The sequence below is a fragment of the Phyllobates terribilis genome, unplaced genomic scaffold (assembly GCF_046119375.1).
Source record: "Phyllobates terribilis strain yellow unplaced genomic scaffold, ASM4611937v1 Scaffold_4__5_contigs__length_816908805, whole genome shotgun sequence".
NCBI classification, from domain to species: domain Eukaryota; kingdom Metazoa; phylum Chordata; class Amphibia; order Anura; family Dendrobatidae; genus Phyllobates; species Phyllobates terribilis.
Window position 1 is genome coordinate 162,427,564 of NW_027362764.1, and position 23,032 is coordinate 162,450,595.

Below are 23,032 nucleotides of genomic sequence, written 5' to 3' on the forward strand. Positions count from 1 at the left end.
AGGCCCAACAGCCGAGACCAGACCCAAGACCTGACCCGAGACCAGACGACCCAACACCAGATCCAAGGCGGACGGCCAAACACCCAAGACCAGACCCGAGGCGGAGGGCCCAACAGCCGAGACCAGACCCGAGGCAGACGGCCCAACAGCCGAGACCAGACCCGAGGCGGAGGGCCCAACAGCCGAGACCAGACCCGAGGCGGACAGCCCAACAGCCGAGACCAGACCCGAGGCAGACGGCCCAACAGCCGAGACCAGACCCGAGGCGGACGGCCCAACAGCCGAGACCAGACCCGAGGCGGACGGCCCAACATCTGAGATGGACGGCCCAACATCCAAGACCTGACCCGAGACCAGACGACCCAACACCAGATCCAAGGCGGACGGCCAAACACCCAAGACCAGACCCGAGGCGGACGGCCCAACAGCCGAGACCAGACCCGAGGTGGACGGCCCAACAGCAGAGACCAGACCCAAGGTGGACGGCCCAACAGCAGAGACCAGACCCGAGGCGAACGGCCCAACACCCGAGACCAGACCCGAGGCGGACGGCCCAACACCCGAGACCAGACCTGAGGCGGACGGCCCAACACCCGAGACCAGACCTGAGGCGGACGGCCCAACACCCGAGACCAGACCCGAGGCGGACGGCCCAAATCCCGAGACCAGACCCGAGGCGGACGGCCCAAATCCCGAGACCAGACCCGAGGCGGACGGCCCAAATCCCGAGACCAGACCCGAGGCGGACGGCCCAACACTCGAGACCAGACCCGAGGCGGACGGCCCAACACCCGAGACCAGACCTGAGGCGGACGGCCCAACACCCGAGACCAGACCTGAGGCGGACAGCCCAACACTCGAGACCAGACCTAAAGTGGACAGCCCAACATCTGAGACGGACGGCCCAACACCCAAGACCAGACTCAAGGCGGACCACCCAACAGCTGAGACCAGATCCGAGGCGGGCAGCCCAACAACCAAGACTAGACGGCCCAACACCAGTTCCGAGGCGGACGGCCCAACACCCGAGACCAGACCCAAGGTGGACGGCCCAACACTCAAGACCAGACCCGAGGCGAAAGGCACAACAGCCGAGACCAGACCCTGAGGCGAACGGCCCAACACCCGAGATCAGACCTGAGGTGGCTGGCCCAATACCCGAGATGGACGGCCCAACAGCCGAGACCAGACCCGAGGCGGAGGGCCCAACAGCCGAGACCAGACCCGAGGCGGAGGGCCCAACAGCCGAGACCAGACCCGAGGCGGACGGCCCAACAGCCGAGACCAGACCCGAGGCAGACGGCCCAACAGCCGAGACCAGACCCGAGGCGGACGGCCGAACAGCCGAGACCAGACCCGAGGCGGACGGCCCAACATCTGAGATGGACGGCCCAACATCCAAGACCTGACCCGAGACCAGACGACCCAACACCAGATCCAAGGCGGACGGCCAAACACCCAAGACCAGACCCGAGGCGGACGGCCCAACAGCCGAGACCAGACCCTGAGGCGAACGGCCCAACACCCGAGATCAGACCTGAGGTGGCTGGCCCAATACCCGAGATGGACGGCCCAACACCCAAGACCAGACCTGCGGCGGGCGGCCCAACACACCAGACACGAGGCCGGACCCGAGGCGGGCGGCCCAACAGACCAGACACGAGGCCGGACCCGAGGCGGGCGGCCCAACAGACCAGACACGAGGCCAGACCCGAGGCAGGCTTCCCAACACACCAGTCATGAGGCCAGACTCGAGGCGGGCAGCCTGACATACCAGACACGAGGCCAGACCCGAGGCAAAGGGCCTAACACCCTATACGAGACCCAAGGTGGATCGCCCAAAATCCGAGACCAGACCTGAGGCGGACGGCCAAACAACCGAGACCAGACCCGAGGCGAACAGCCCAACACCCGAGACGGACGGCCCAACACCCAAGACCAGACTCGAGGCGGACCACCCAACAGCTGAGACCAGACCCGAGGCGGGCACCCCAACACCAGTTCCGAGGCGGACGGCCCAACACCCGAGACCAGACCCGAGGTGGACGGCCCAACACCCGGGACCAGGTCCGAGGCGGGCGGCCTAACACACCAAACACGAGACCAGACCCGAGGCGGTCAGCCCAACAGCCGAGACCAGACCAAAGGCGGACGGCCCAACACCCGAGACCAGACCCAAGGCGGACAGCCCAACACCCGAGACCAGACCCGTGGCGAACGGCCCAATACCAGAGACAAGACCCGAGGCGGACAGCCCAACACCCGAGATCAGACCCGAGGCAAATAGCCTAACACCTGAGATGGACCGCCCAACACCCAAGACTAGACTCGAGGCGGACGTGCCAACACCCGAGACCAGACCCGAGGAAGACGGCCCAACACCCGAGACCAGACCCGAGGCGGACTGCCCAACACCCGAGACCAGACCCGAGGCAGGCGGCCTAACACACCAGACAAGAGGCCAGACTCGAGGCGGACGGCCCAACACCAGATCCGAGGCAGGCAGCCTAACAAACGAGACACGGGACCAGACCCGAGGCGGGCGGCCCAACAGCCGAGACCAGACTCGAGGCGGACGGCCCAACAGCCGAGACCAGACCAGAGGTGGACATGCCAACACCCAAGACCAGACCTGAGGCGGATGTGCCAAGACCCGAGGCGGACGTGCCAACACCTGAGACCAGACCCGAGGCGGACGTGCCAACACCCGAGACCAGACCCGCCAACACCCGAGACCAGACCCGAGGCGGATGGCCCAACACCCGAGGTGGACGGCCCAACATCCGAGAATAGAGGTGGCAGGGTCAAAATAGAAGACATGAGGCCAGCGGCCAACCATGACACATGCTTTATCCATCGCACTAGATTGTGAGCAGGTTTCATGTCTTTCTTTCCAGGGTCAGCTCTCCTGAGCTCATAATTACGTACAGCAGGGTTGGACATACCACCTGCAAAACAGGTGAATTGTGCACTATGAGGAGCTATTGGATTTCATAGGCCCATATACTGCTTTGGCACAGGGGCCTCTTCTGGCTGTGTCCGCCCCTGACGTACTCGTATACAGCAATACGCAGCAGGACAGTCGAGATCCAGGGAGATATCCGATCGCCAGAACTGGGGTCAGGAAGGAATTTTTTTCCCCCCTGGAGGGGGGGGGGGGGGGGTTCTTCGCCTTCCTCTGGATATTTGGGTCCAGGGGCTCTCATCGGGTCCGCAATGTCCGCAGCAAGTTCTGTGGTCTCCACCGGGCCTAACCTGAGAGTCACTGTGACCTATACTTTATTAAAGGGCCAGTAATATTTTCATTACAATGTTGCTTATTGCTATTACAATAAAAAAATATATATACAAATAATATATTGTGTTGTGTGTTTTATTTGTGTGCACTTCATCCTACACAGTGACAATGATGACGCTCAATATTTCAGAACTAGAACCTGACATGGCTGCTGATCTGGCATATAATAAAGTGTCTTATCTGCTATATACATGGCAACAGCTGCTGCAGGACCAGAAACTATAGGGGGCGCCGTATACACAAAACTCAAGTTACTTCACTAGTGTTATGGGGATTGGTCTCTGTAGTGGGGGCATACATATTATATAGGTCCTATATAACACACTACCTAATAGGCTGAAGAACAGATCACAGAGACCCAGAATACAGGGACACAGGACAAATAGGAACGTGGCTAAAGAGGTGTGCAACAACGGTGCAACAAGTAGCCATGGGGACCCGGGACAAAACTAGGGCCTCACTCAGAAAGGAACACAATGGCCCATTAACCATGACCAGATCAGGGGCCCAGGCCCGGGGCATATGTTTTGCAGACCACCACCCCCACCAAACAAAAAATGTATCACCACAGATAGCACAGTGATAATTGCGAGTACAGATAATGTAGTAGATGTCATCTGCAGTTCTATGTAAGGCCACAGTTAACAGTGATTATACTTGTCAGCAGAACCAAAGTAAAGTGCAAAGATACATGAAACATGTTGGAAAAAAGTGCGTTACTTGCAAACTACTGTCCATGCACTGTAATTGAGCATTGTGTAGACAAAAAGTGTGAATGTAATATTAGAGACAACTTTCTCATCTGAATTCTGAAATAATTATACTATGTTCATACGCAGCGTTTTTTCTTCAGCAGACAAAACCTGCTCTTTTGGCAGTAAAAAAGAGTAGTTACTTACCGGTAATGAAATTTCTCGGAACCCATGACGGCACCACGGAGAGGGGATCCGCCCTTCAAGGACAGGAAACCTACAGATAAAAAGGGCGGCACCTCTCTCCCGCATCAGTTGGTTTACAGAGCACCGAGAGGACCGCCAGGTTAGTAACACCAAATATGGCATTTTTATTATATATATATATATATAAATTTTTTTTTTTTTTTTTTTTTTTTTTTTCAGACACACCCTGTGACTAAACAAACAGGTAGTAACGATTGTGCACACCCATGTGTATGAAAAAAGGGGGAGGGAGTGTACGGGTGCCGTCATGGGTTCCGAGAAATTTTGTTTCGTTAAGTAACTACTCTTTCCCTATGACGGCACCACGGAGAGATTGCAGAGCAGTGAAGATTAGGGAGGGACCACCGCTTCCAGAACCCTTCTGCCAAAGGTAAGATCTGAAGACGATGTTAGATCCAGCCGGTAGTGTTTAAAGAAAGTGGAGGGAGAAGACCAGGTCGCCGCTCTACATATCTGTTCGATTGAAGCTCCGGCCTTCTCCGCCCAGGAGGCTGCCACTGCCCTCGTCGAGTGAGCCCTTAGGCCCACTGGCGCTGTTTCCCCGCTTGAGGAATAAGCCAGGGAAATGGCTTCCCTTATCCACCTCGCCAGGGTTCCCTTGGAAGCTTTCTGTCCCTTCCGAGATCCCTGGAAGCACACAAAAAGAGCCCTGTCCTTCCTACACTCCCGTGTGGCCTCTAAATATTGCATAATGCACCTCCTGACGTCCAAGGTGTGAAGGGCCTCTTCCCCCTTGTTTTTTGGGGCTGCGCAGAAGGAAGGGAGGGTGACCTCCTGTGACCTGTGAAAAAGGGATCCCACCTTAGGAAGGTACGCTGGGTCGGTCCTAAGCGTCACTCTGTCGTCTAGAATCTGCGTAAAGGGGGGTCCCGTGGATAATGCTTGGATGTCGCTAATGCGGCGAGCCGAGGTGAGGGCTACCAGAAGGGACGTCTTAAGGGACAAGATTTTAAGGGATGCTTCCCCTAGTGGTTCAAAGGGGCCTCTGGTCAGGGCTGAAAGAACAAGATTTAAATCCCACGGAGGAGCCTTCCGGGAGGGGATGGGCCTGGATCTATGAGATGCCCTGATGAACCTGGAGACCCATCTATCCCTTGCCAGGTTCCAGTTATACAGGGCTCCCAGAGCAGCCACCTGAACCTTCAGCGTGCTTGTGGCCAACCCCAGCTCCAACCCCCTCAGAAGGAACTCCAGGATGGTAACCACGGGGGCCTCCCCTACTATATCCGTACCTGCAAAGGAAAGGAATTTCTTCCAAGTTTTCCCGTAGAGCCTAGTAGTTACAGGTTTTCTACTCTGCAGCAAGGTAGAGATTAGATTGGGGGAAAACCCTTTATCCCTCAAGAGTGACCTCTCAAATTCCAAGCTGTCAAGTGCAGGTTTGTTACCTGCGGGTGAAGTACTGGACCCTGAGACAGCAGGTCCGGAACTTCCGGAAGGACCCAGGGGTCGGAGACGGACATGATCCTCAGCCAGGAAAACCAAGGCCTTCTTGGCCAGAAGGGGGCGATCAGGATCACATTCGCCTCGTCTTCCCTGATCTTCCTCAGAACTGCCGGAATGAGAGCAATCGGAGGAAAGGCATATACTAGCTAGTGCTACTGGGTTCCCCCTGGGGTCGATCGAGCAAAACGTGTCCACCTTTTTGTTTTTCCAGTTGGCAAATAGGTCTATACATGGGATTCCCCAAGCCCTCGTGATCTTTTTGAACACTAGCTGGTTCAGCTCCAATTCGCCCTGTCTCAACTGGGTCCGGCTTAGGAAGTCCGCCGTGACGTTCATTGACCCTTTTATGTGCAGAGCTGATAAGGACTCTAAATTTCTCTCTGCTATGTGGAGGATGGAGCTTGACGCCTGAAGGGAGATGGACCGGGTACCCCCCTGGTGATTTAGATATGCCACCACTACCCGGTTGTCCGAGAACACTCTCACGTGGTGACCTTTTAACACGTTTAGAAATTCCAAGAGGCCATACTTCACCGCCAGAAGTTCTTTCATGTTGGAGGAAGAACCTTCCACCCCCTTTGCCCAGACCCCCTGAGCCACTCGGTCGTCTAGATGAGCCCCCCACCCCCTGGGGCTTGCATCTGTCGTCAGAATCTGGGGGTGCCGATATTGTCCATGGGACACCCCTGCCTAGATTTTCTTCCTTTGTCCACCATGTTAGGGAAAGTAAAGTTTTTGAGGATAAGGTCAGTCGACCTTCTAAGTGCTCTCTTAGAGATTTTTCCGCCCCCAAGATCTCCCATTGTAAGACCCTGGTGTGCAACTGAGCCCAGCGGACACCCGGGATGCAGGCAGTCATAGAACCTAGGAGGGACATTGCTCCCCTTAGTGTCATAACCGGACGCTTTTCCACATAGGACACACGGGCTATCATATTTTGGACTTTCCCTTCCGGAAGACGGCATTCCTGACTCCTTGAATCTAACAGGATACCTAAGTATTCCTGTAGCTGAACTGGCTCCAATCTGAATTTTTTTAGATTTAGAAGCCATCCCAAACTCGTCAAAGAATCCATGACTACTGCTAGCTGGTCTTTGCAGTGGCTGAACGAGTTGCCTATAACCAGTAGATCGTCTAGGCATGGGACTATCAGGATGTTCCTCTCCCTCAGATGAGCCATGACTTCCGACACCACTTTCGTGAAGACTCTTGGGACTATTGCTAACCCGAAGGGAAGAGCCGCATACTGAAAGTGTCTGCTTGTGCCCCTTATTGGTATTGCTACCCTCAGGAATTTCTAGTAGTCTCTGTGAATGGGGACATGATAGTAGGCGTCTTTTAGGTCTAAGACCGTCATGAAACAGCCTGGAAACAGTAATTTCACACAAGTTTTTATTGATTCCATCTTGAAAGGTTGTATATTCAAGAACTTGTTCAATTTCTTCAGGTTCACGGTAGTCCTGAATGTACCGTCCGGTTTTCTCCTGAGGAATAGGGGGGAGTAAAAACCCACGCCTGCCTCCTGAGCTGGGACCTCCTGCAGGACTGCTCTGTCCACTAGGTCTAGGACTTCCTGTTCTAGAGACAACTGCTCTACCATTGAGGACCTTGCGGGGGTTACTGTGAAATTTCCTCGAGGAGTGGAGAGGAACTGGAGTTTTAGCCCAGATTTTATCTGGCCCAAAATCCAGCCCACATTTGAAATCTTTTCCCAGGCTGGGAGGAAATGGAGTAGTCTTCCCCCCACCTGGGGCTGCGTTTCATTGGGCGGGCTTCTTGTTGTCACTAAGGGGCCTGTTGAACATAAACCCCTTGGCCTTCCTCTGTCTCCTATCTTCCCACCTATCCTGATCTTTGGGGGGCCTCCTTCGCATGAATTTTTTGCTCCGAAAACCCTTCCTGAATGATGAACCGGAGAGGACCGGAAAACGTTTTTTGTCATCCCCGGCTTTATCCAGGATGTCATCCAGGGTAGATCCGAACAAAAATTCCCCTTCACACGGGATGGAGCACAGTTTGGATTTTGTTTGGAGGTCGCCTGGCCAGCATTTGAGCCATAGGGCCCGCCTAGCTGCATTTGAAAAATTCCCTGCTCTGGCTGCCAGTCTGACGGAGTCGGCTGAGGCGTCTGCCAGAAAAGCCGCTGCGCCTTTCATCACAGGGATGGCCCCTATAATATCCTCCCTTGAAGCCTTGTCTTTTAGCTGAGATTCCAGCTGGTCCTGCCAAACCATCAAGGATCTGGCTGTGCAAGTGGCTGCCACTGCAGGTTTTAACCACCCCCTGCCGCTTCCCGGGCTCCTTTCAGAAAGGAGTCCGCTTTTTTGTCCATAGGGTCTTTGAGTACCCCCATGTCTTCAAACGGCAGGGAATATTTTTTAGAGGCTTTGGCTATCGCCACGTCAATTTTTGGCGCTTTATTCCAGAAAGAGAATACAGGGTCCTCAAAGGGGTATTTCCTTTTCGGGGCCAACAACCCTTTCCTCTCTGGCTTCTTCCATTCTCTCTTAATCAGATCGTGTACCTGATCATTAAGAGGGAAGGATCTCTTTCTTTTCTGACCTAAGCCACTGAACATTATCTCTTGGATGGACTTTTTGGGGTGAGGGTCTACAAACCCCATGGTGGACCTAACTGCTTTGATTAAGCTATCTGTTCCGTCTATAGGGAAACAGTTACGACCCCCGTCCTCTGAAGATGAGGAAGCAGATGATGAACAGGATGATTCAGATACCGCAACTTCCTCATCTGATTTACTAGACTCTGACACCGGGGAAAGGTACCTAGTTTTTTTATGCTTCTTCCCCCCCCCCCCTTTTGGAGGGATTTAAAGGTATCTTCGACTTGCGATTTTATCAGGGATCTGAGCTCGGTAGCAAACTTAGGGGTCTCCTCACAGATGGTTTGCTCGATGCATTAGCTACATAGTCTCTTTTGCCATGTGGTGGGTAGATCCGCTGCGCAAAGTGCGCAGGCCCTGTGTTTAAACTTCCCCGTGCTCTTCCTTCCCTAAGAAGAAAAAAGGGAGGGCCCAAGTTACAAGTGAACTTTCACGAAGATCACTTACCGCCCAGACGAAAGAGAGAGGGAATACCGCATTCGAAGAGGAACCTGCTCTGGTAGCTGGGTCTTTCGCCGAGGCTGATGCCGTGCCGGAATCTTTGCCACGCTGAGAAGACCTGCCGGACCGATCGCTTCCTCCGTCACCTTGAGTATGTTGACGCGGAGGGCCGCTGGAGAGTCCTTTCGTGCGTTTCCTCTGAGGTGATGGAGATGGTGAGTGGGGGCGCAGGGACTGCACCTCCTGGGGCTCCTGGTCACTCATACTGCTGAACTCAACGTATGCCAGGAAGCATTTTCCCATTGCTTCCCTGGCTATTTAAGCTATGCAGGGGACCGCCCCCTCCCCCTCCAACACCGATGCGGGGAGCGCCCCCCTCTGGCCAGGACACCGCTGTGTCCTACATGTTAGGCCTTTCCCGCGCGCGCGTTTGAACGCGCCGCTCCCATAGAGATCTGCGGCCGCGTCACTTCCGGCGCGCGCACCCGCCCAAACGCCGGATCGCTATCCGGCAAGCATGCGGGGCGCGCGCTGCACAAGGCCCAGGTACCCTGGGCCCAGGGCTCAGGCCTACTCCAACCCGAGCCCCGGACCCCCTATACTTACCGCCAGGGAGCGACGCCACAGGAGACCGCGGCTCAGCTTCGCGTCTCCCTGCCACCCTGGAGGCCCGCTGACCCCAGCTGTGGCGCTTCAGGACACCGCACCAGCCGAGGCAGGGAACCCCCGCTGCCTGAGTCGGACTGGTCGGGCCTGGTAAGTAAAATCTTCTTTCTTCGTTTCTTCAGGATTTTTCATCCGTAGGTCCCTGTCAAGGACAGGAAACCAACTGATGCGGGAGAGAGGTGCCGCCCTTTTTATCTGTAGGTTTCCTGTCCTTGAAGGACGGATCCCCTCTCCGTGGTGCCGTCATGGGGAAAGAGAAAAAAGCCCGTTTTCCGATTTTTTGGTGCGGATAACTTGTGATTTCTAATAAACTTGTTTAATAAACTTAGGCTTTTTTCATCAAAACACTGGAAAAACGCTTAGTTGCAGTTTTGCACTCATTACTTTCTATGGGTGAAAAAAACTGCAAAAAACACAGAAAGAATTGATGCAGCAGATTTTTTAAAATGTTGTAGTTTTCCAATTTAGTTAGGAAAGAAATAACAGCATGTACATGAGATTTCTGAAATCTCATAGCTTTTGCTATTTCTGTAATAAGCAGCTTTTAAATAGCATAAAAATACAGCAAAAACGCAACCATGGCTATGTTCACACATTGCATTTTTGGCAAGTTTTTTCAGTAGTCAAAACCTGCTCTCTTGGCAGGAAAAATACTGCATTTAAAACACCAGTTTTGCTGTGTTATTGCTGCATTTTTGGGAGTGGATTATATGTGCACTTTGTCTACAGTACATTTAATAGAGTTAGTTTTATTCACCAAAAACGTTTGTGTTTTTACAGCGTTTTTTCACTTTCTCATTGCTTTCTATGGGTGAAAAAACGCTGCCAAAAAGTTGAAATAATTGACACAATTTAAAAAACGCTGCAGTTCTCAAATTCGATCAGGAAAAAAAACAGCGTGCGCATGAGATTTTGGAAATCTCATGGCTTTTGGTAGTACTGTAAAAAACAGCTTTTAAATGTGCATAAGGCTGTGTGCCCCCGATGCGTTTTTTAAGCGTTTAAGCAGCGGCAAAAACTCTTAAAAAACGCATGGTAGAAGGTCTGCCATGTTCCCCAATGATAATCCGCATGTGCTGTGCACATGCTGCGGAAATTTCCGCTGCGGATTATCATTGCGGAAAAAAAAGCAGCACTACCAATTATTTTGCGGAAGTGCTGCGTTTTCGCCACCATTGACTTGCATTAGAATGCATGCATTCCGCTTCACTAGATAAGCACCAATGAGCGGATAGTACCCAGGTGTGGAGGACAGGAGACTCTCCTCCGGACCCGGGTACCATAGAAACTGTGAAAAAAAGAATAAAATAAAAAATAAAGATTATATTTACCTTCTGACGGCCCCTGCTGCATCGGTCCTTTCATGGGACTTCAGTGTACCGCTGCCGGCAGCCAAGACGGAGGGAAGCAAGACACCGGGTGCCATCAGAGGGTAAGTATATATTTTTATTTTTTACCATTCTTTTGGTCACAGTATATAAATCCATACCGGTTGCATGGATTTATATAGTGTGACCAAGTTGACAAGCACTTTCCAAGTGATGCTAAAATCGCTTGGAAAGCGCTTGTCAACCCGCATCCGGAAATGCCAGTGAAGAACGCTTCACATCCGCTTGTCCCTGGCAGGAAAAACGCATGTACAATCCGCATGTACAATCCGCATGTACAATCCGCATGTACAATCCGCATGCGTTTTTTTCTGCCAGGGAGATGCAGAAACGCCCAGGAAAAAATCCTGAGCATTTCTGCATCGTGGGCACATAGCCTAAAAAAGCTAAAAAAAAACACTGCATGTGAATACAGTCTAAATATCTAAAATGAATCTGTTGCATAACTGATACAAAAGGAAGCAGAGGGACCCCACTGAGTATTAGGTGCCTCTGGGTTCTGTTATGTTCAGTTCTAGGACGGAAGATAAAGGTTCTGCAATATGCTCTTTTTCTCGATGAGATGTCTGAAGTCTCATGCGAACACTGCTTATTTTTTCCTTGCAGATTTGAAGCAGCTTCAAATCTGCAACATGGCAATTCTTTCAGAGTTTTTGCAGGGTTTTTTCACCTATTCAAATCAAGGGAAAAAAAACACATGGAAAATACACTAAAAAAGACACAGAAAACATGCGGATTTTACCCAACATTTTTCCTGCCAACACTCCGGTATTTGCAGAAGGTTTATCTGCTGCAAATACTGGAAGTGTGCACAAACCCGAATTAGGTTTCTTTATATTTTAGTGGTTAAAAAAAATTCAGAACCTTGTAAAAAAAAAATATATATATATAACATAAAAGACTGGTTTGTGTCACCATGGAGTGTTATTTAAATAAACTTCAGGATCGGAGCAAACTCGAATTGCTACAGTTACAGGCAGTTTTTGGCTGTGTAGCACAGCCGGCATCTGCTGCGTATGAAGTGGGCTCTGATCCTGAGTCCGTTTCATAAAGCCCTTACAGACCTGTGATGCAAATGTACATCATAGGTCATTAAGGGGTTAATACATTTGGAACATTTTTCATCTAAAAAACTGATTTAAAGGAATTACAATAACTTAATGGCAGACACAACAAAGGTTATCAGAGGAAAAAAAGAAATAAAAAACACGAGAAGGCACATGTAACTGACAAACATTTACATCCACTTTTTTGTAGTGTAATGACAGATTTGTAAATGCTGTGAGACTAGTGGACACTACAGATGAAGTAACTATGTTTCATACACTTTTTTGTTAAGTATATAATTCCACATGTGTTAATTCATAGTTTTGATGCCTTCAGTGTGAATGTACAATTTTCATAGTCATGAAAATACAGAAAAATCTTTAAATGAGAAGGTGTGTCCAAACTTTTGGTCGGTACTGTAGGTAGGTATAGATTTACATTTCTTTCACCTGTATGCCTGTATTAGAGGTCAGATAAGTCCCAGGGGGTGACAGATTCCCTTTAATATTGAGCAGAATTAATTTGAACCTATTGGTTCCGTCTTCACAACAGTCACGGTCTCTCATGTTAATTAATCTACCTCCCCTGCTCTATTTTATATAGAGCTATGTTATTATACATAGTGCCGTACATAAGAGATTTTTCCCTGTCGTTTTCCATGTACAGATGTGCACCAAAGCATCTGTGTGTTAGTCACATGACCTATCAAAGGGGACCATGTGACATATCACGTGATACAAATCAGTACCTGGGGGGGGCCCATGCCTACTAAACTGCCCAGGGCCCTGACTACTCTTAGTCCTCCCCTACATCATACACACACCGGTCACGCCATCACACAGACATCATAAACACACCGGGCACAACCATCACACAGACATCATACACACACCGGTCACGCCATCACACAGACATCATACACACACCGGGCACGCCATCACACAGACATCATAAACACACCAGGCACAACCATCACACAGACATCATACACACACCGGGCACGCCATCACACAGACATCATAAACACACCGGGCACGCCATCACACAGACATCATAAACACACCGGGCACAACCATCACACAGACATCATACACACACCGGTCACGCCATCACACAGACATCATACACACACCGGGCACGCCATCACACAGACATCATAAACACACCAGGCACAACCATCACACAGACATCATACACACACCGGGCACGCCATCACACAGACATCATAAACACACCGGGCACAACCATCACACAGACATCATACACACAGCGGGCACAACCATCACACAGACATCATACACACACCGGGCACGCCATCACACAGACATCATACACACACCGGGGCACAACCATCACACAGACATCATACACACACCGGGGCACAACCATCACACAGACATCATACACACACCGGGCACAACCATCACACAGACATCATAAACACACCGGGCACAACCATCAAACAGACATCATACACACAGCGGGCACGCCATCACACAGACATCATACACACAGCGGGCACAACCATCACACAGACATCATACACACAGCGGGCACAACCATCACACAGACATCATACACACACCAGGCACGCCATCACACAGACATCATACACACACCGGGCACAACCATCACACAGACATCATACACACACCGGGCACAACCATCACACAGACATCATACACACACCGGGCACAACCATCACACAGACATCATACACACACCAGGCACAACCATCACACAGACATTATACACACACAGGGCACAACCATCACACAGACATTATACACACACAGGGCACAACCATCACACAGACATTATACACACACAGGGCACAACCATCACACAGACATCATAAACACACCGGGCACAACCATCAAACAGACATCATACACACAGCGGGCACAACCATCACACAGACATCATACACACAGCGGGCACAACCATCACACAGACATCATACACACAGCGGGCACAACCATCACACAGACATCATACACACACCAGGCACGCCATCACACAGACATCATACACACACCGGGGCACAACCATCACACAGACATCATACACACACAGGGCACAACCATCACACAGACATTATACACACACCGGGCACAACCATCACACAGACATCATACACACAGCGGGCACAACCATCACACAGACATCATACACACAGCGGGCACAACCATCACACAGACATCATACACACACCAGGCACGCCATCACACAGACATCATACACACACCGGGGCACAACCATCACACAGACATCATACACACACAGGGCACAACCATCACACAGACATTATACACACACCGGGCACAACCATCACACAGACATTATACACACACAGGGCACAACCATCACACAGACATCATACACACACCGGGCACGCCATCACACAGACATCATACACACACCAGGCACGCCATCACACAGACATCATACACACATTGGGGCACAACCATCACACAGACATCATACACACACCGGGGCACAACCATCACACAGACATCATACACACACCGGGCACAATCATCACACAGACATCATAAACATACCGGGCACAACCATCACACACACACCGGGCACAACCATCACACAGACATCATACACACATCATACACACAGCAGGAATGCCATCAGACAGACATGATATAATCTGCATAAACTCACACATAATATATACTGTACATCACAGACATGGGATCTGCTTACATACACATTATATATGTACTTACACATTATTCATACATATGACATGTATATACTCACTCATCATGTCTCCAGTGGCAGTGGTGGAGGCCTGGTGTTGGCAATCAGCAGGCAGAGGGTGGGCTGTACACAGGAGAGCTGTCAGCCCTGCACTGTCCCGGCTAAGTCCCCTTCCCCTCCCCCCTAGTCCTGACTGTTGAGCTGCTGGTGACATTACACAGGAGCTCCCTCCCCCTCCGGTAATAACAGCAGCCATAGATGGAAGAACTGCAGGGGTCTCACCTCAAGGCCTCAGCCTGCCCCCTGTCCCCTCACCTCCTCATGCTGTGCTCTGCACAGTAGGATTCCTCTGCTGTATCTGATGCCGAGGAGGAGCAGGGAGCGGCAGGAGGAGCTACAAGGTATCACACAGCAGCACCGCGCAGGCCTGTGTCAGGGAAAGCCTGCGTGTCTGCAAAAAAAAAAGCCAACTAGAGATTTGGGGCAGAGCACTTATGATTTGGGGCCCAAGCCCCGGATCTAAGTGCCTAGCGACGCCCCTGCCAAGAAGAATCATTTCCAAACTTTTCCCACTTTTAATTTCATCCATAATTATTACAATTCAATTGAAAAATAAACCACATTATTTTAGTATTTTAGATTTGTTATTTCCCCCCTTAAAAATGATTTTAGTTTGTTTCTCAATGGATTTCTACAGATTATGGCTGCCATTAAAAGTGAAAAAAGTTTTGAAATGTTTCTTATTGGTAGAATTTGTTTTACATGACAAAAACAGGGATGTGGGTAGGATTTTTATATCCGCTGGAAATTTATATATACAGTACAGACCAAAAGTTTGGACACACTTTCTTATTTAAAGATTTTTCTGTATTTTCATGACTATGAAAATTGTACATTCACACTGAAGGCATCAAAACTATGAATTAACACATGTGGAATTATATACTTAACAAAAAAGTGTGAAACAACTGAAAACATGTCTTATATTCTAGGTTCTTCAAAGTAGCCACCTTTTGCTTTGATGACTGCTTTGCACACTCTTGGCATTCTCTTGATGACCTTCAAGAAGTAGTCACCGGAAATGGTTTTCACTTCACAGGTGTGCCCTGTCAGGTTTAATAAGTGGGATTTCTTGCCTTATAAATGGGGTTGGGACCATCAGTTGTGTTGTGCAGAAGTCTGGTGGATACACAGCTGATAGTCCTACTGAATAGACTGTTAGAATTTGTATTATGGCAAGAAAAAAGCAGCTAAGTAAAGAAAAACGAGTGGACATCATTACTTTAAGAAATGAAGGCAAGTCAGTCCGAAAAATTGGGAAAACTTTGAAAGTGTCCCCAAGTGCAGTTGCAAAAACCATCAAGTGCTACAAAGAAACTGGCTCACATGAGGACCGCCCCAGGAAAGGAAGACCAAGAGTCACCTCTGCTTCTGAGGATAAGTTTATCCGAGTCACCAACCTCAGAAATCGCAGGTTAACAGCAGCTCAGATTAGAGACTAGGTCAATGCCACACAGAGTTCTAGCAGCAGACACATCTCTTCAACAACTGTTAAGAGGAGACTTTGTGCAGTAGGCCTTCATGGTAAAATAGCTGCTAGGAAACCGCTGCTAAGGACAGGCAACAAGCAGAAGAGACTTGTTTGGGCTAAAGAACACAAGGAATGGACATTAGACCAGTGGAAATCTGTGCTTTGATCTGATGAGTCCAAATTTGAGATCTTTGATTCCAACCACCGTGTCTTTGTGTGTCGCAGAAAAGGTGAACGGATGGACTCTACATGCCTGGTTCCCACCGTGAAGCATGGAGGAGGAGGTGTGATGGTGTGGGGGTGCTTTGCTGGTGAGAGAGAATGCCAAGAGTGTGCAAAGCAGTCATCAAAGCAAAAAGGTGGCTACTTTGAAGAACCTAGAATATAAGACATATTTTCAGTTGTTTCACAGTTTGTTAAGTATATAATTCCACATGTGTTAATTCATAGTTTTGATGCCTTCAGTGTGAATGTACAATTTTCATATTCATGAAAATACAGAAAAATCTTTAAATGAGGTGTGTCCAAACTTTTGGTCTGTACTGTATCTATATATTTTTTGCAACAGTACTAAACACAGTGCTCACTTTGAGTGCTGTATTTAGCATTTGTAAAACGGAGCTGCTCATTTCAGCTCTGTCGTCTCATTTGTCACCCCAATATCATTAATGGCAGGGTGCTATGCGGTGCGATCTCTGATTAAAGTGAAGAATGTAGATATACACCCTGGGAACTAGGACATTAATATATAGATTAACGGTGGGGAGGGGATAATGGGCTATCAAAGCGCAGGAGGTTAAGAATATAAGTGCAAAAAAATTATCAAAATGCAGTAAAATATCGACTAAATATACTTTCCTGAATATAGGAATGCAATGATTACTTAATGATTGCCTGAAAAGGCTGAGAACTGGCAACACAACTGCAAACTTATCTAAAGTCTACATTATTATCAATAAGGTTGCAGATAACCTGCAGTGTCTTATTTCAACAGAATATAATTGACATAAGGGATGAATAAGCGGCAGAATGTGTAACTATGACAGTACAAAGGTTGTGCAATTGTGTCGTATTGTAAAGTCATCAGATTGTAACAGGGTCCATGTTGTATGTCTGGCCTTTTTATGTTGCAAAGTGACTTATATGACCCATACCTGGTTTTACAGCCACTTCTTCAGTCAGTACATCACCCAACAAACAGGCACATGATGAAAATTGGTACTTAGGCTTCTGCCAGCACCAGAATCGCCTCTTCTTTGCTACTACACTAAGAAGCTGGGCTTTATCCGAGTCATTTAAACTGGAGACAGAGATCAGCTCACCGCCGGCATCGATGTCTCGTAAGAAATTCTTAGTAGCTTTTGCAAACATGTTGGATAACTAAATGTCCTAAAACAGAAAATACATAGATTATAGGAAGCACATATTAGTAAAGTAGCATAGTAAGAGCCCATGCAGACTCGTGCAAGGATCATTTCAGACATCCAAAAAGCAGCCAGAACATGTCAGAGACTCATCTGAAGACCCTCAGTCAACACACAGAACAAGAACCTACGAATTGTACAAAATGGATATTAATGTTCAAACAGTTACAAATAAAACTAAGTTTGTGCTGCACAATTAATGCCAAGAATCGGCTGCAGTGGTGTCACACATGCCAACATTTCTGGCAGTAAAGAAAGAATTTGGGTTTGTCTCATTCCCAGAGAACGCTACCTACTGAAATGCATAGTGCCTGGTCTAAGAGAGCTGCTTTTCAGACTTAGCTAGGCCCTTTATTTCTAATAAAGGTGATTTTAAAGGGGATGTTTGGGCAAAATAAAACCTCGGCACCCATCTGGATCCAACGTAGACTTCTCCATGGTCAGTGTCGGCAAAAGAATGGATGACCATCCACAGGACCGCTGCGGCCTGTGATGGCTTCAGAAGCTGGGTGATTGAACAGCATGTCATCAGTAAAACATCCCGATGAAGTATTACTCAAGTGCAGAGGCTGGTAGAACGGTGACATTTCTACTCTCCATACCGGTGTAGACCACGGAGCAGCCTGTGTTGCACCCAAGTAGGTGCTAACAGGGAATTATCAAACAGTTTGGTAAAAATATAGCTCACTGGGCAAGGATTTATTTTGCCTAGAAAAACCCTTTAATGCTATAGTATGCAAAGACATTTTAGACAAATAGCTAAACTTCTACTATTGCACTGAACAGCTTACACCCAAAGAAGCATATTCAATGTTGGCTTCCAAGGGAACTATATAAAAAATAAAGCATCTGTAAATTTAAACACACTTGGTACTTTTTACTTATTAAACAGTTTTCCATTTAAAAGGGTTGCCCCATATTTACGGTATGTCATATCGACAGGATATGGCATAAATGTCTGACAGATGCTACTGTCAGCAGTAGAACACCATCTTGTAGCATCGGCGTCTCTGCCCCCTGCCAGGCAGAGACGCCGTCCCCCCTAACGCCGCGGTCCTGCTGCTGGTGCACACAGCTTCCCTGGCACTGTGCTTGGGGAGTGCGCTCCCTCCCTCTTAAAGGGGCCGCGCGCGCCATCCTAAAAAGTCCTCGGCCAATGGCCGGAGGACTTTCTCTATAAAAGGCACCTCCTCCAATATGGAGGTGCCCATGCAAGGTTGTTGCTCTGTTATACTTCCTTTGCTTCAGCCTTAAGGTCCTCTGCAAGTCAGTCCTGTCCGCCAGTCTGTTCTTCAGTCCAGTCCGCCAGTCTGACTACTTTCCAGCCCGACAGTCTGCCTACAGTCCAGTCCACCAGTCTGTCTATGGGCTCTGCCCGCCTGCTTATCTGGAAGCACCTAACTGTTACCTGCCGTGCCCGCCAGCCTGCTTACCTGGAAGCACTTGCCAGTCACCTGCTGTGCCCGCCCGCCTGCTTACCTGGAAGCACCTGCCTGTTACCTGCCGTGCCCGCTTGCCTGCTTACTTGGAAGCACCTGCCTGTTACCTGCCGTGCCCGCTTGCCTGCTTACCTGGAAGCACCTGCCTGTTACCTGCCGTGCCCGCTTGCCTGCTTACCTGGAAGCACCTGCCTGTTACCTGTTGTGCCCGCCAGCTTGCCTACCCAGAGCACCTGTCTGGCTGTCAGCTGAATCAGCCTGCCTGTCTACCCGGACCACCCGTCAGCCTGCCTGTCGTGCTCTTCCGCAGTACCAGGTCAGTTCCTGCCTTCTGACCCGTGGGAGTCACCTGCTCTCATACAAGGTCGGTCCCAGACTGGCACCTGGTCACTCTGCTCGGTCCCTCCCTGGATCACGGAGTCCACTGAGCCGCCGTGCGACCTTGGTCAAGCCGAGTAGATACTTAGTCACACCCCTCTGGTCCCTCCTTGCACCGCAGCACAGAGGTTCCACCACCCGGATCGGTAGCACATCTATCTTGAGATTGGGGCTTCGTTGCATGCAGAGCGGAGTGGGGAGGTGACGACACGTGACGGGCACTCGCCATTCTGTTTTATTTGAGCTCAAAAATTGCAGGCAAGCATGTTTGTGAATTTTGAGAGCTCCTAGAGAACCTCTCCTTTCCTGACAGCCCAAGTTGAGACTCATTCTGAGAATAGATTTGGCTCTCGCTGATCAGATTCACATCTAGAAGTCATTTATTTCGTATCATGTCGCTAAATGTCCCTAAATGTCATAGATGGGACAGCTCCTTTAAGGTTTTTACACAATACTGAATCTGCAGTTCACGCCAAAACGGGAAACGATCTCAGCAGAAGGATGTAAGAAATGGGGGAATACTGTAGTTTTTAGGAGTCTGCCAGACCCTTCAAAGCAGAGTATTCGATCTGTCAAAGTATAAAACTGGGTACCAGCAGATGATTTGTGAGCAAATTGGATGTTTGGCACCAGAACCTTGGGTGCCCCTAATCAACAAAGTATTTTATGAATGCAAAGTATGAACGCGTGGTCTGGTCAGTAACAAGTGTGAAGAAACCAGCAGCTATATATACTTCCACTTTCCTTGACGACCACATTGTGCAATAGACTCAGATCTCAGTTACCCCAGTATGTGTAATTAGCATGCATCAGCTATCTAGATAAAAGATGTGCACTGGAATGGAAAGGATGCAGAATTAAAGGGGTTTACAAGAAAATGGAGAGATCGGTAGGTGACCGCTGCAACCAATCACCATGATGCCGAGTCAGACAACAAGAGATCACGGAGCCCAGGGTCTGAATGAAATGTGGATGTGATGTTACTAATGTGGTCTTTTTAAAGACCGGCAAGGAACCGCACAGAGGCAAAGGCTTAACTAGGCATGTAATGCTTATTTTAATTTAACGTATAAGTAGTTCTCATTTTCTCATGAAGCTGGAAAACCCCTTTGAGGAGGCCATTCACATTAGATGAATCTCGTGTAATTCGAGTGTTCCAATTTTGGAGATGTTGGTTGTACCAGGTGTAAGGCATCCATTACATCTCATTTACATGGCGAGTATCACGTGCCCGGAGCCTGTGTGATGATTCTGTGTCGCTGTATGGTGGATCTTGTGAGGTCCTCCCCTCTAGGAAAAGCTGGATTTCTAAGGGAGACAGCCTTGTATGTGCTGGAGCCACAGAGGCACATGCAGGCACAGTATGGGTGCTGTATGATGGCTGGTACTAGGCAGATCTGTAATAAACGTAAACGCAATAATAAAGGCTACTTGAAGTATTAACACACAAAGTGGAACTACTCGCGTTCTTCACAGCCGCGAGGTCTACTAGAACGTCCATCTCCTACTTCTCCTCAAAATTATTGGATGCACTGGGCAGTTTTTGTATTGAGACATTTTTGACAACCCGGCAGAGAGTTGCTCTAAGAAAAGCACAGGAGAAATACACTCCAGCTCTGCTCACGTATATGTTGGGAGGAGGGCATATATCTGGGGCAAGATTCAAAGCCGGCTAACAGTAAAAATATATATAAAAAAGTCTCCTTTGACAAAAGAACCAGTGATTTCCGAAACGCTTTAGAAGTGGTGGATTATTATTACTGCTGTCTGCTGCATTTACTTGCGCTTCACAACTATCTTTTATTCCTTTATTTTTTTAAATTTCTGATAGAATAGATGTTCGCACTGCTAATACTTTTCGTGAGCAATATTTATATTTCACCCTATTTATTAGATAGGTGCTTTATTATTTCTTTGCATGTGTCATTTCTAGTGCAAAATTTGATCCATGACTCGGATCAAAAATGAACGTTTACTTTTTTTGTTACGGACATATGAACAAATTAGTCTGTACTAAGTACGTGATGTATTCATGCGTGGTCCATATATCACAGATGTGTGACCCAGCCTAAGGCTACGTTCACATGACAGTATGTGCTGTCCATGGAAAAAACTGACCTTGCACGAACAGCACTCAGACCAATGCAATTCAATAGGCAGTTCAGAAGAAATCTCAGCGCGCAATATTCTTACCTGTATTTCAGGTGAAACCCAAAAAAAAAAAAAAAAAAATCAGACTTCTGAATACACTGCCATAGTTAGTCAGGGAAACTGGATTTGGTCATCTACTAATGTATAAATGCGGATGACACACTGATGTAAAGTACACACACACGGATGACACACTGATGTAAAGTACAGACATACGGATGACACACTGATGTAAAGTACAGACATACGGATGACACACTGATATAAAGTACGGACACAAGGATGTAAAATATGGACACATGGATGACACACTGATGTAAAATACGAACACACTGATGACCATCGAATGATTTTTTTATGCGCTCGTCTGGCCCTGGCCTAAGAGCAGCGATATAATACAGTCTTGCAGTGATACATCTCAATGGCTAGCCTAAAATACACTGCTCAACAAAATAAAGGGAACACTCACATAACACATCCAAGATCTGAATGAATGAAATATTCTCATTGAATACTTTGTTCTGTACAAAGTTGAATGTGCTGACAACAAAATCACACAAAAATCATCAATGGAAATCACATTTATTAACTAATGGAGGCCTGGATTTGGAGTCACCACCAAAATTAAAGTGGAAAAACACACTACAGGTTGATCCAACTTTGATGTAATGTCCTTAAAACAAGTCAAAATGAGGCTCAGTATTGTGTGTGGCCTCCACGTGCCTGTATGACCTCCCTACAACGCCTGGGCATGCTTCTGATGAGGTTGCGGATGGTCTCCTGTGGGATCTCCTCCCAGACCTGGACTAAAGCATCCGACAACTCCTGGACAGTCTGTCGTGCAACGTGATGTTGGTGGATGGAGCGAGACATGATGTCCCAGATGTGCTCAATCGGATTCAGGTCTGGGGAACGGGCGGGCCAGTCCATAGCTTCAATGCCTTCATCTTGCAGGAACTGCTGACACACTCCAGCCACATGAGGTCTGGCATTGTCCTGCATTAGGAGGAACCCAGGGCCAACGGCACCAGCATATGGTCTCACAAGGGGTCTGAGGATCTCATCTCGGTAGCTAATGGCAGTCAAGCTACCTCTGGCGAGCCAAAGAAATGCCACCCCACACCATTACTGACCCACTGCCAAACCAGTCATGCTGAAGGATGTTGCAGGCAGCAGATCGCTCTCCACTGCATCTCCAGACTCTGTCACGTCTGTCACATGTGCTCAGTGTGAACCTGCTTTCATCTGTGAAGAGCACAGGGCGCCAGTGGCGACTCTGCCAATCCTGGTGTTCTGTGGCAAATGCCAAGCGTCCTGCACGGCGTTGGGCTGTGAGCACAACCCCCATCTGTGGACGTCGGGCCCTCATACCACCCTCATGGAGTCGGTTTCTAACCGTTTGTGCAGACACATGCACATTTGTGGCCTGCTGGAGGTCATTTTGCAGGGCTCTAGCAGTGCTCCTCCTGCTCCTCCTTGCACAAAGGCGGAGGTAGCGGTCCTGCTGCTGGGTTGCTGCCCTCCTA

At 48.9% G+C, this 23,032-nt stretch overlaps 1 protein-coding gene across 2 annotated transcripts in view; it reads right to left on the reverse strand.

The window, feature by feature from the left end:
* Positions 1-23,032, reverse strand: part of GSDME (gasdermin E) — a 130,273-nt gene that overhangs the window by 101,449 nt on the left and 5,792 nt on the right. For both annotated transcript variants that reach the window (XM_073677870.1, XM_073677871.1), the window contains exon 2: positions 17,269-17,503. In XM_073677870.1, the coding sequence (XP_073533971.1) occupies positions 17,269-17,485 (217 nt within the window). In that variant the 5' untranslated portion in view covers positions 17,486-17,503. The remainder of the gene's footprint in view (positions 1-17,268; positions 17,504-23,032) is intronic.